This window comes from Typopeltis vanoorti, chromosome 11, assembly GCF_054136105.1.
Source record: "Typopeltis vanoorti isolate ZY-2024b chromosome 11, IOZ_Tvanoo_1.0, whole genome shotgun sequence".
Classification (NCBI taxonomy): domain Eukaryota; kingdom Metazoa; phylum Arthropoda; class Arachnida; order Uropygi; family Thelyphonidae; genus Typopeltis; species Typopeltis vanoorti.
The window spans coordinates 30,165,638-30,180,615 of record NC_143559.1 but is presented as its reverse complement, the minus strand read 5'-3'; the positions used below and the strand labels follow the sequence as shown (position 1 = coordinate 30,180,615).

At 38.6% G+C, this 14,978-nt stretch overlaps 1 protein-coding gene across 3 annotated transcripts in view; it reads left to right on the top strand.

The window, feature by feature from the left end:
- Window positions 1-14,978, top strand: part of LOC150101407 (1-phosphatidylinositol 4,5-bisphosphate phosphodiesterase classes I and II-like) — a 965,056-nt gene that overhangs the window by 713,429 nt on the left and 236,649 nt on the right. For all 3 annotated transcript variants that reach the window (XM_090400893.1, XM_090400892.1, XM_090400891.1), the window contains one exon: window positions 11,615-11,719. In XM_090400893.1, the coding sequence (XP_090257019.1) occupies window positions 11,615-11,719 (105 nt within the window). The remainder of the gene's footprint in view (window positions 1-11,614; window positions 11,720-14,978) is intronic.

The following is a 14,978-nucleotide window of genomic DNA, read 5'->3' as shown; positions in this document are numbered from 1 at the left end:
ACTTTACCTGTGATCGGGGAAAGTTACCATGCAGTCTTGTCCTTGGAGGTTGCTCAACAGTGGAAATTTCAGTCAAGGAAGGGTTTATGGAACTACAAAGCAATTATGAAACTTTGAAGGCAACTTGTAGCAGTGCCATGGCATAAAAAACTATGTGGAATGAATGTTATTAGTGCATGGGTTGTTTGAGCAAGGTGGTATCAGAGTGCATACCCAGGGTCAAGAGGATAAACCAAGTAGAGAATAAGTGAATGACAAGCAATATAAAGCAGGAGCTGCAAAAAAATGAAAACATTATAGAGGAATATTAACAACAATGTGATTAGCATTCCTCGGGGGCTCACTTTAGTGAGTACGGGTATGGCAAACTCGAGGTACCTGATGCTGGACCATGCCTTACTTCATGTAATATACATCTGTTATGTTATCTGTAGACTGGTCTCTCCTCTTCCTCCCTTGATTCTTTCTTTCTTCTCTTCTTGCTCCTTCCCCCGAATGCTATTAGAGTATCCGAGGGGAATCTTTCCTATTTTTCTATGTCATTTCATCTTGTGCTAACAGGACATTATCAAACACTGTAACATGATCACGCCATTAAAAAATGTTCATACCGCATCGTCCATCGCACGGGTTACCAAGGGATGCATTCGGGTTTTAGGCAGAGGGACCCGTTCGAAAAATATGTTACAGTCTCCCTTAGACACCACTCCTCAGCACTCTGCTAGAGGAAACTTCATCAATGGGCCCGCTACCCATTTGGGGAGGTGTTTAGGGGCAGCGCAAAGAAATGGTTCTGCAAAAGGACGGAAATGGCAACGACAACGGCACCAGACTATGGCTTTAGGCAACTGGAACATCTTCTCTCTGACAGGGAAGGAGTTGGAACTGGTTGAGGAAGCCGAGCACTACCGGCTAGACTTAGTCGGGCTTTCTTCAACCAAGAGGAGAGGCTCTGGAACTGTCGACCTGGATAAGGGGTGGAAGCTCTACTACTCTGGTGTGAGCCCGACAATGTCTGCTCAGGTGGGTGTGGGGATACTCACAAGCCCCCAGCTATCAGACTGTGTTTCTGAGTGGATCCCATTGGGGGGATGGGTATGTGTGTTAAGGCTTCAGATGAAAAACCGTGATTTGGCTGTGGTGCAAGCCTATGCACCTAATCTGGAGTCAGAATACTCTGCCTTCCTAGAGGAAGTGGATGCTGCTTTTGACAGGGTGGCAGACATGGAATCAGTCCTGCTAATGGGTGACTTCAATGCACATGTTGGAACAGATGACCAGACATGGAGGGGTGTAGTTGGGAGGAACGGTGCCCCTGACTTTAATGTGATGAAATTATTGGACTTCTTCCAGCACCGAGAAGTCCATAAGTATACCTGGTACAGGGATACACTACAACAAAGGTCTCTGATTGACTTCTTTATAGTCTCAGCAGACCTATTTTTCTCAGTGTTGGACGTTCGTGTGAGGAGAGGGGCAGAACTGTCAACAGACCACCACCTTGTTGTGTGCACTCTACAGCTTCAGAAACCAGATGCTACCATCAACGCTGGTAGGCCTAAGCAGCTATACCGCGTGAAATGGGAGACATTGGAAAATGAGGCTGTGAGGAAGAATTTTGCAGATGACATTTCCTCCAGGTTCAAAGAGATTCCCAAGCATACTGCAGATGTTGAGGAGGAATGGAAGCTGTTAAGAACAGCTGTCACTGCCTCTGCACTCTCATGGTGTGGCAGAAAGTGGCTCAGCGTGGCAACGGGCAGTGAGAAAAGGACACCTTGGTGGAACCAAGAAGTCCAAAAACTGTCCGGGCAAAAAAGGAGTCCTACCTAACATGGCTTAGAGTCAAGTCACCTGAGATGCTTTTGTGGTATGCTGAGGCATGAAAAGCTGCTGCTAAGGCAGTAAAGACAGCAAAGCAGAAGGCTTGGGAATCCTTTGGAGAAAGATTAGACTCATCCTATGCAAATGCAAACAAAGTATTCTGGCAGACCATCCGCCGCCTTCGAGGGAGGAAATCGTGCACAGCAAGGGCAATTAAGGCCTCTGATGGTGCACTTTTAACAACCGAGAAGGATATCCTCCACAGATGGAGGGAATACTTTGAGAGCCTTCTTAACCCTTGTAGCCTAGCAGTTGTGGACATCCAAGAGGTGCAAATCGGGGCAATGACTAGTCTCACAGCAGAAGAGGTCCATTTAGCAATAAAATCGCTAAAATCGGGCAAGGCTGCTGGTGATGATGAAATTCAGCCCGAAATGCTAAAAGCCTTAAATCGAGACGGTGTTCTCTGGCTGACTCGAGTGTGTCAGGCCGCTTGGATATCTGGGCGAGCACCAAAGCAATGGCAGACAGGCATAATAATACCAGTCTTTAAGTAGGGAGACCAGAAGGATTGCAGTAACTATCGTGGCATCTCTCTGCTCAGCCTGCCTGGGAAAGTGTATGCTAAGTGCTTGGAAAGACAGTGCAGGAGCATTGTTGAGTCAAAGTTCCAGGAAGAGCGATGTGGCTTTCATCCTGGTAGAAGCACAACTGATCAAATCTTCACTTTTAGGCAAGTCTTTGAGAAATCTTGGGAATATGCCAAGAATGTCTACAAATGTTTTGTGGACTTGGAAAAGGCATATGACCGGATTCCTCGGGATAAGCTTTGGCAAGTAGTACAGGAGTATGGAGTGGATGGTCAACTATTAGCTGCCATCAAATCCCTGTATGAATGCCCAGAGTTTTGTGTCAGGGTAAACAGCACAAAGTCTGAACCTTTCACAGTCTCCGTTGACCTCCACCAAGGGTGTGTTCTGTCACCCCTCCTTTTCATAATATTTATTGATTGGATTGATAGGCACAGCCGAGGCAGTGAGTATATCAGAATTGGAAAATGTAGCATTGGACGTCTGTTTTTTGCAGATGACCTAGTTCTGCTTAGCTCTTCCACAGATGACCTCCAGCAAACCCTGGATAGGTTTGTAGCTGTTTGTGCAGACACCGGAATGGAACTTAACACTGCTTTGAATCTGCATTCTGATTTTTTAATTTTATGAAGTCAGACAGCTACAACTGTATAGTATGAACTATTTTTGAATAATTTCTCTTTTTGGTTGTTTTAAACTTTAAGTTACCTTTTAGCCCTGAAGATGTAAGTCAAACGACTTACGAAACTTCTCGGGTTTTATTTCTTTATTGTGCTTTTAGCTTAATAAAAAAAAATGTGGTCCAATTACCGGAATATGCCTTATGAGCTGAATATTTTCCTTGAAACTATTTCCTGTATCACTAATGTATAAATAAAGGAGCACTAATATATCACAGATACTTACATAATACTGCTAGTCTTGTGGATTCTGCTTCTCCATATTCTACTTTTTTGTTAACCATCCATCAGCTATATTTGTATACATATACCCGACATCAGTTTGCTCCAATGTGTGTAACAAAGTTCCTGGAATACAGATGCTTTTGCAAAATCACACAGCATCATTGTGTAGCCATTCTGTTTATTCAGCCGTCCCTCTATTATAAAAAGTGAGTAAATTATTAAGGCATGGCTCACCCTTCACAAAGCTATGCTATCCCCCTTAGTATCATATTCTCATCTGCCTAATTTGCTACATCTCTCCCCTGGAGACTCCTTTATGCAATGGAAACTATATTTTTGGGCCTGCTGAATCTAGTAAGTAGCCCAATCATGCCAATTCCCTTGCACATTCTCATTGTATGCAGGCTGATATTTCTAAGTAGCTCTGATTCATCTACCACTATTTCCCACATCAGTTCCTGTCATATCCATCACTCTAGCATTTCCACCTAGATGATACACCCTTACAAAGTGATTGTTCGGTAAATCATTTATGTCATCTGTTTCTGTATCTTCCTACCATCAACATTCATTAAAGTTATCCTTAATCATTTTTCCTTTTAGTTGCCAAAAAAAGAACTCTAAGATTTTCTTTTGCCTCCTTAACTAATTTCTTCCCTTAATTGCTTTTCTTATTATACTGGCCACATGATAAGAAATTGTCACAGCAATTATGCATAATATAAAAGTAACATATGGGATTGAGTTTAAATATATATGTGCAGTCCCCTGATTTTCAGCCCTCATTAATCCACATCTAGTGGTTATAATTTTGATTTATAGGATATTTTATGTGATATAAACTGTTTGCATGGGTGGTTTTTCACCCACTGCTAAAAAAAAAAAAAAAAGATTATCCCATTGATCTCTTTAATTGGTGGCACTAGTACTGCACATGGCTGACAGATAAGTATTTTATTTTAGTAAATATTAGTAATTTTAGTTAATTGTTTTTGCTTTTATTTTATGTACTTCAGACTGTAAAGTTGTATATGTGGGTGGGGTACATGTGTGCGCACATGTTTGTCAAATTTAATAAGTGATATTGTTCAGAAAGCATTTTTCCTGGCACTGATCCATACGAGGCAACTGGCGACCAAGTCATCCTTGTTCACTGAGTTCAGCATGAGGGATTTTATACGATATTGTGTTTGCTCAATGTATTAACCACTAAGAGTAAATAAATGGTTTATAGTATGAAAGTGGGGGTGGAGAGAGAGAGAGAGAGAGAAAGGGGGAGAGAGAGAGAGAGAGTGTGTGTCAGAAATGTTTCGTGTTCAAATGCAATGAAGGAGTGAATGATAGCATGCAAAATACGAATGAGAACATGAAAGAGGTAGCTGAAGGTAATGTGGATAATGACATGACAGTACGGAGTGAAATAATGCACTTACATGGCATACTTTACAGGACAAAATATGAGCTAGAGTGACTGGAGAAACGATCTAACTCCTTACCTCATTTATCTTTCTGACTCTAGATATACATTCAGATACCGCTTTCTTCATTCAGATACTGCTTAACCACTTCCCATGCACCAACAACAACATCTCTCCCCTCCAAATTCTTATACCATAGTTCTGATGAAAGCTGTCTCCTCAGCTTGTCTTAATCACCTGCTTTGTAGTTCCACATATATCCTTTCTTAATAGAAAATTCTGCACATCTGGCAAACTCCCAGGTCGAGACTACATGATCACTTTCTCCAAGTAGCAGCAGCACAATTAGATTGGTTGGTGTTAAGTTTACTGATGCAGTGACCAGATCCATCTCTCTTGAACCTCATGTTCCTTGCATTAAATGTTGCCTGAGGTAATTATCTCTCAGCAGCTGTATAAATTCCATTTCCTTCCATACCTGTAACATTCCTCCTCCTCCCAGTCTATGTCCTCATAGTTGAAATCCACCATAATAATTACTCAACCTGTAACTCATCATACTAATTTGTGAGTGGGAGTGCATATACCCCTAGGATTATAGCAGCAGCCAATTGCATATTTAGGCCTGACTGGCCTCTATATCACACCAGAAAGCCTCGAACAAACTGCCTTCTGAATCCCTGTTCTTCTGATCTACTCTATTACTCTCCAGCCTAATTAACTTTGTAACCTAATGCCCACAATTCAAGCCTATTCAAATCATTCTGCAAGTAATGTAACAGGAGTCTAGTTTTGATGTAGTGAGTTTTTTTTTTTAACACCAGAGGTCAGGGAAATAGTTTTAAAGGCTGATCAATAGCTTTAGCATGCCATGTAGATTGTAGTGCAGCTTGTTTCTTTGTATATATACATATACTCCAGAAGATGACCTTAATGTGAAGATCTAAAAGTCGAGTGTATATTTGGGTTTATATTAAACTAAAGTTTTACTCTAACATGGTAGTTGTATCCATAAATTTCATAATGTTTCAAATTCTGATCACCGTATAAACATGGAAGAAAGGATTTTGATCTACTACTCTTTTTTGACTTTCCCTCTGCTATCATTAGCAAACCCCCCTCTCTCCATACTGTTTCTTCTGTCCTCTTTGAAGATATCAAATCCCTTGCATTTTATTCCTATGACCACATCATCCTCACACAACCACATCTTGCTAATACTTATAACTTTTTGCCAAGTTGCGCTAATGGATGCCAAAAACTCCTCATCCTTATCTTAAATACTTCTAACACTAGTATATGTAAACTTCAATATCCCCTTCAATGCTGGCCTGATTAACCTAGTGGTTAGTGTATCTGCTCTCCATCCAAGAGGTTGCAGGTTCAAATCCTGCCGAGAGGAGGATTTGAATTTGTGATTGTGATGGTTAGTTTATGATTGTCCCACTAACCATTTACCATATTTTTTTTTTACCATATTTACCATTTGGATTTGGTCATATCATCGGAAGAGTTGATAATAACTGAGATGACATCTCTCCCACCGGTTGGAGAGAGTGACCATGTGGTTTTGACTTGGAAGATGAATAGACATGCAGGAGTATCAAAGAGATGGGAACGTATGTGGAATTATAAGGCAGGTGATTACAATAGTCTTAGACGTCAACTTGGGGAAGTTTCATGGAGGGACTGGATATCATTAGTGCTTGGGAAATTGTGAAGGAATATTTGTTAGCAGCAATAGTAAGATGTATTTCACGAGTGAAGAGGACACAATTTTGTGTAAAATGGTTGACAAACAATATCAAACAGGAACTGCAGATGAAAAAGAGGTTATGAAAGAGATATAAGAAGAGGGGGTGGAAAGCAGATGCATGAAGAATATAAGACTATATGAATATATTTTATAATAGAATGCCATCTGAGTTGGATAAAGGAAATGGCTACACAGTGGTACCTTCTGGATTTTGACAGGATACCCCATGGAACACCGTTACGCAAATTGGAGCAGATGGGAATGGATACTAAACTGGTGATAGGATAGGAGAATGGCTCAGGGAGAGATACCAGAAGGTGGTGTATGGAGGAGCAGAGTCCAGGATGAGGTAGGTGACCAGTGGTGTGCCTCAGGGCTCTGTGCTTGAGCCATTGTTGTTTAATTTGTACATAAATGATATAGGAAATGGCTTGAGGGGGAGATATTCAGTTGTTTGTCGATGATGCAAAGTTGGGTAGCGCAATAAAAAATCAAGCTGATGTTGAGAGTTTGTAGGATGATTTAAATAAGCTGGCAAAATGGGCAAAGGGTAATGGATTTCAGTTCAATGTGGAAAAGTGTAAGGTTATGAGATCAAAAGATTACCAGCTGTGTACTACATTGATGGAATGGTACTCCAAGAGATTGATGAGGCTAGGGACTGAGGGGTGTTGGTGGATAGGGAGATGAAGTCCAGGGGACACATTGCTAAGGTGTCCAAGATTACACATAGGATTACATGGTTATTGAGGAACACACATCCAGAGATAAAGAGGTAATTATTCCCCTTTATAAAGAGTTGGTCGCCTGGATTCCTTGAAGATGAGAGGTTGTGGAGAGGGTTCAGAGGAGACTGAATAGGTTGGTGAGTGATGTAAAAAATGCTCCCTACATTGATAGATTGAGAACTTGTGGATTGCAGAGGTTGGTTGATAGGTGGAGAAGAAGGGATATGATAAAAACATTTAAATTCCTAAAAGGTTTTTATAAGATTGATGCATGGGGATTTGTTTCAGCTGTGTCATAGTGATGGAAGAACAAAAGGTCATCTGTGGAATATAAAGAAAAGTGTGGTTAACATAAGGGTGTGAAGAACAAGCTTTTTTGCCTGGAGGGTACTGAATGAGTGTAATTCATTGCCTGACTCAGTTGGGAGTTCTTTGTCTGTAAATGAATTCAAGAAGAGATATCATAGATATTGTTTTGCTAGTTTGGGTCTCCCACGATGAGTCTACTGACTACATGGAGATACCCGTAATAATAAAGACTCAGGCCAGGGGAGTGACTAGTATGGTAAGAAGGCAAAACTGGAATATGAGAAGAGATTGGCCCTAAGATCCAAAGAAAATCCTAGGGAATTTTTTATTTTTAGCTGTGTGACCAGTAGGAGTAGAAATGACTGTGGAAGATTGACATTGTGGGATGAAAATGGGAATAGAGTGACTGATGCAGAGGACATAGTGGAATTGTTCAATGAACACTTTATTGGAGTATTTCATCCTGGAGGAGTAAACTTTAATACTAGAGGGATAGGGCAGGTTCGAGGTTTAGAAGTGCAGGAGAAGAGTGGTTCCAGATTCTGAGTATTCTGGATTTCAGTAAAGCTGTGGGAATGGATGGTATTTCACCACAAGTTTTGAGAGAATGTGCTAGGGAGCTGACAAAGCCTTTGACCTGGCTTTTCAGTGAAAGTCTGGCTACAGGAAAGGTGCCCAGGGAATGGAAGTAAGGTAAGATAGTGCCATTGTATAAGAGTGTCTAATTATAGGCCAGTTTGTGTGTCATCAGTAGTTGTTAAGATCTTGGAGAAATTAGTGAGGGACCGTATACAGCATTGGGCAGATGAGGGTAATGTTATCTGTGAGAGTCAACATGGATTTGTGAAGGGGGTGCTCTTATTTTAGTAATATGCTAGCCTTTTATAATCAAGTTACAAGAGCAGTAGATGAGGGAAAGGCATATACTGCCATTTTCTTGGATTTATCGAAAGCATTTGAAAGGGTTCCACATGATAATCTGATATTTTAGTTGCAGCACATGGGTCTGGATGTCAGGTTGGTCGTCTGATAAGTATCAGAGAGTTGTGTATGGTGGAGCAGTTTCAAGGAGGCAGAGGGTTACAAGTGGGGATCCCACAGGGCTCAGTACTGGGACCCATCTTGTTTATCCTTTATATCAGTGACATTGTCAGTGGATTGCAAGGGGATATTCAGTTGTTTACAGATGATGCAAAGCTGGGAAGGGTTATTAGTAATAGTGCAGATGTGGTAGCCATGAAAGAGGATTTGAATAAGCTAGGCATATGGGCTAATGAATGGGGATGTCAGTTTAATGCAGCGAAATGTAAGGTCGTGAGGTTTGGGACACATCGATGGGATGCTGCTGCATACTCTATTGGGAACACAAAAGTCTATCATACCAGTATACTGGTATGATATAATTTTGCCTCTTTACAAGGCCTTGATAAGACCTCACTTGGACTACTGTGTGCAGGTCTGGTCTCCTGGTTTCTTTGGTGATGCTGATGCAGAGGAGAAAGTGCAATAGGAGAGTGTTAAAAAATGATATCAGGATTGTGGAACTGTAGATGATGACTGATTGAGAATTTGTGGGCTGCAGACACTAGCAAACAAGAGAAAGAGCAGTGATATGGTGGAGCCTTATAAACTTCTGAAAGGATCAATTAGAATATCAAAAGATGAATGTTTTCATTTTTTGGAGGTTGGGGAAAGTATGCAAGGGCATTCTTGAAAATGAAAATGAATGTTCTCAAGAAAGGGGGGTGGGATAAGATCTAGATTTTTCTCTCATCTCATAGAGTAGTTTGTGATTAGATTGGATTACCATTGGATGTGGTGCATGTAAGCTGTGTGAATGAATTCAAAAATAGATATGACAACATGTACAGATGATATGTGGCTTCCCTTGATGAGTCCCTGACTCTCTGGAGTTCTCTCTTAATAAATAATATCTTGTTGTTTGGTAATAGCACCAAGGAGTGCAGTAGTTAATAAAGGTGAAGTATGGAGATCTGCAGGACAATTTAAATATATTAGCATTATTGGCAAATTAAAATGTCTGACTTTACAAATCTAAGGATTTGGGGATGATGGTGGATAAGGATTTGAAGTTCAAAGGATATTCTGCAAAGTGGGAAAAATTGCCCAAAGGATCACTTGGTTACTGAATAACATCCAAGTGGAGATAGTGACGTTATGAAAGCTATTGTCCTTTATCTGGGCTGTCAGCATAGGGCATAGGTTCTTTATAGCTGGAGACTGTTCCACATAGATTTGTTTAGCTGGGTTTCTTGAGGATCTGGAAGTGGTGAGTGATCATGATGGTGGCAGTTGTAAAGATTCCTTATGAGGACAGACCTAAGAATGAAGGTCTGCAGGTTGTAAAATTTGGCTAACAGCTGCAAAAGACAGGACACGATAGATGAATATGATTTACTGAAAAGGTTTTATACAATTGTTGCAGAAAAAAGTTTTCAGTACATGACAAGAATGAATAGAATAAGGAGTCAACTCTGGAAGTTGTGCAAAATGGTAGTTAGCAAGGGCATGAACATTATTCTTTTTTGCTGGAAGAGTAATGAGTGCAAAGAATGGCTTGCATTAGGTGGTTATGAGTGCTTTTTTCAGTGAATGAATTTAAGGAGATATATATAATGGATATTACTAATCTCTGCTACAGATATATATTAATTTGTTTAAAGTTAAACATTGGAAGATAAACTATGACAATGACCATCTCATTTAAATTAATTATATAATCTCCCATGATGAGTCTCTGACTCCATGGAGATCAGATGATAATAATAATATATTTATGTATATATCTTCTATATCCATACAGATATTAACTCATTCAAGTGGAAGCTCATTATTCTTAAAAATAAGTATATTATTGCTGTCACTTCATTTTAATAACAGTGACTGTGGTAGAGCTAAACAGAAATCAGAACTGAACAATTTCTCTGAAATTTTGATCAAGAAATCAAAGGTTATATTGAAATAATGTACAGCAACATTTATGTCAAATCCAGAAAAAAGTGATTTTGATATTGTTTTTGCCTTTTTTTTTTTTTAATTACTTTGCTTGCTATAGTTCTATGACAGTGAACAGCTGATCATAAGACTTTTCAAAAACTGATTTTCTCAGTGCGGTGAAAAACGGAAAGCAATTTGCAAATCTAATAAGTCCATTGCAGAATGTATGTGTGCATTTGCAAAAACGAAAAAAAAAAAAGCAAACTTTTTACACTGTTATTAGCGTATATGAAACTTTCAACTTAGATGAAGCTCGTTGCCTATTTGTTTATTATGGTCATGGTACACTAAAACTAAACACGGTGGTTTTCAAACCATTATAGCCCTGCAGTAGGCAGAGTTGTGCTTTTCACACCTGGCAGTAGAATAAATAAGCTTTAATGTAAAGGTCCACTGCATTTGTGAGGTGTTTAAGACCTGGCTCATCTCACAGTGTGTGTTCACTTATTCAGCAAAATTCTATTAAACACACTTACTATATGTGAATTTGTTATTCTTGTTTTAGGTTTTTCAAATGTCATTTCTGAAAAGTGCAGACATCTGAAAAGAGGGTTATTGTTATAGCAGTTTTTGTATGTGGAAATCTTCACTAAGTGAGCTTAGTGAAAAATCCTTCATTTTTATTTTTAGTTTTGAGTCCTTCAGCATTTCGGTAAGCTGGATCATATGATGAAATTGAATATTCGAACTTTAGAAGTAGACAAAAACATTTAGTTTTTATTTTTCCTTGGATACTGATTAATTTATAAATTTTTGAATACAACACTATTTTGCATGTTGGACCTTGTATTGAATGCCCTGTAACATGTGTCTGAACTAAATGATAAATTAATTTGAATATGTTAAGTGCTGAGGTGTGCACCACAAACATACCACAAATAATTTTTGAGAAATTATAGGATATTAAATGTGTACAACATATCCATATGATAAGTAGTAATAATAAAAATAAGAGTCTCAGTTTAAATCCATTTAATCATAGTTTATTCATCTGATGCATCTAAATAAATTTTTCTTATTTAACCTTAGTTGTTTTTTTTTTTTTTTTTTTTTTTTTTAATTTAAGGATATAGGCATATATCTTTGAGAAATGAAGCTGGTCAGCCACTCACTTTACCTACCGTTTTTGTGCATATTACTGTCAAAGATTATATTCCTGATGGCCTCTCAGGTATGTAAGTTATGTAAATTACTGGAAAACATTGTCTCAAATGCTGCAAACATATTTTGGAATTTAAATATCTCAATTTAAATACAGTGCGACATTGGTAATTTTAACTAATTAGAGCAAGGGTGCATTCATATTATCAAGATTTAAATTGCAGCAATATAAATTAAAAGGCTACATTTTCTTTTCTGATTACACTGGTGCACTAATGAAGACCTGTTAATTTCTAGCCAAAATATTTGCAATAATAAAAATTATTCTTTGTCCTTGTGAATATGTGTATCTAATAATCAGTATCTACATTTTTGTTTTGTAAAAATACTTATTATAATGTCATGTTAGAGGCTTAATGGATTGTATACAGCACTCAGAAAGGATTAAAACAGAATTTAGTCTTTCCTATATTTCGTCTCAGTCACTGAGACATCTTCAGGGATTACAAAAAAACTAATGTAACATCTACACAAATGCCATACAATACTAAGTCCAACCACATGGGTGATTCTAAAGTCCTATCTAGCTGGAGTACCCTCTATGGGTTGTTGTAATTGGCCTGGAATGTAAGGTGGGAAGTCTGATGATAAGGGTTTCCCAAATCTCAGGAAGCTTAATGCAACCGTATTTATTAAGATTTGGTTGATTTCTGAGAGCTGCTGATTCTAAAAATAGTCTCTCTTTTTTTGAATTTGTTGTGGTGGAGCATGGTGTTTTTTTTTCCATGAGATCCTGTGGGTTGTATCCAAGACATGGTCAGCCAGGCCTGACTGACCATAGTCGTGGTTGCAGATGTATGACTTGTGTTCCTCCAGGCGGATGGTTGCTGATCTGCCTGTCTGTCCAAAATATGCCAGCTTAAAAAAGTACAACCTACACACAGTATTTAAGCCCCACCCCAAACTTGCTTCCCTTATTTGTTCTACAAAAGATCAGCTCCCTCCTCGCTCAGTGGCAACTCTTTCTGAAGAGAAGACCGAGGAATGGGGGGAGGGGGGAACCGATTATTTTTTTAATACTGTGATCACTGTAGCCATTGGAGAGGAAAGTGTTGTGTATGTCGTCAAGCTTAGTTGTAAAGGTGGTTCCACTGGAACAGGTACATGGAAAAGGAAAAAAACAATTGTTTACCCTTCCTAGACACCTTAGTTACTGAATGAATGCTTTTGAGAAAAAAAAATTGTAATTTATGTGGAGTATTTTGATTTGTTGCCATAATACTTGATGTCTGGTTTCAGTTGTATGTACTCTAGACATTTGTGTTTCCTTTCATTCTCTGTCTTTGATTTGTTCAGGTTGATGTGCTTCTCCTCACCTGCCTGTCTGTCCTATATAGTGCAAACCACAAGTATAGTTGTTCTTGTAAACCAGGTTTCCTAAGAGGTGGATGGGAAGGCTTAGGAGGTTTCAGGAGATGAGATATCATGTTGAGGTAGAAAGCCACCTTTATATTTTGTTGAAGTAGTATTCCTGACTTGCTACATATATGGGAGAAACTCTGTTCCTCTGGGATGTGGTGTGCAAATATCATTTGGTGTTTTGTTGGCTTCTTATGCACTGAGAAATTGAGTTTGTTCTGCTGGGATACTTCTATAAATGTGTTTAAAAAGGATAAAGACCTGTGGAAATGTGGAATGATTAGTGATTCCAAAAAGCACAGTAAGCAGCTTGGAGCTGTAACAGGAAATGAGGAGTTAAATGGAAAGTAGACAAATGCAGCTGTTAAGCAGTTCTTGATCAGTGTCCAAGATTGATTGGACAATGATGAAACTATTGAACAGCTGCAATGCTTGAATGTATTCAAAAGGTTAGGAGGTGAAATAACATGGATAAATAATGGATGATTGGAGAGATTAAGCATACAGATAGAATAAGACTTTATGAAGGCAGTATAAGGTGAATGATAATAATCAATTCTCACTATAGCAAACACTGCTATAACAATAATTTGTTCATTATAAAGCTACTGAAAAATCCCAACTAAAGCTCTATAGATGTGTTGCTATGCTAAAAGAAATTAACTCTAGCAAACTATTCATATAACTGACCATTTCTCTGGTCCCTCGAGTTTGTTATAGTGAGGATTGACTGTAATCTTCCTGAGAGAGAAAGACCAAGAGATGGTGATGATAAGGATAGCCAAAGTGCAGTATAAACAGCAGTTGCCCAATGGTCAAGAAAAATCCTAGAGAGTTCTGTTGATATCTGATCAGTGATAAGGGATGGAAGAAAGAATGATAATGGGCAGATGATGTTGATAATGAGAATAGTAAACTGGCGACCACTGTAGATGATGTAATTGGGGTATTTAATAATTTATCCAGATATATTATCCTCATAAGTGCGTGTTGTGTGGAGGAAACAGTAGAGGAAGGTCTGATAATAAACAGGAGGTATGCAAAGAATTAAGTATACTTGATATTAATGAAGCAGTAGGGTTCTATCCTATATTGCCATGTTTTAAGTGATGTTCCATTGAATTATTTCTTAGCCTAAACATATTTAACAAGAGTCTTACAACAGTGCAAGGAATGAAAAAGGGTATTTTGTTCCACTTCACAAATTTTTCAAATTATATGCTAAGCTATACATCTGAAGAAGTTACTGAGGTATTGGAGAGATTGGTGAGGGCTAGGGCCTAGACCAAGGTTGAAAATGGCATCTCTCTCTCTTCTCCCTCCTTTTTTCTCTGATGGTGAACATTAGATTTTTAAAGAATAGCCATGTTTTAGAAATCTACTTACATATTGCAATAATGTGACAGATACCTTGGACACTGAGATGAATAATACAATGGTATGTTTAGATTTTATGATTATCTTTGATAGAGTGCAACTAACTAGGAATAAATTGGTGTACATCCACTTGTTTAACTATCATATAAGTTAAACTCATATACTTAACTTATGATATTGAAAGATAGTTGAATGGTTATATGCAATTGTTTGTAGATTGTACACATCTGAGGAGAACTATGAGGAATAGAGCAGATGTTGTGACCTTACAGAAGGATCTGAATGGGGGAAGGAGCTGCTATTGTGAAATTTGGAAGGCAAGGATGGAATGTAGAGTTTGAAATTGGTGGAATATCTTGAAGGTAAAGGAAATAAGAGATTTGAGAGTGATGGCAGACAAGAACTTCAAATTAAAGGATCACATTGCTAAAAGATTAAGACTCTCACCATTAGTGATAATGGGAGACTGGAATGCCACAGTTGGAGAAGAAGACACAACTGACATCAGTGGAAAGTTTGGTCTTGGAACAAGA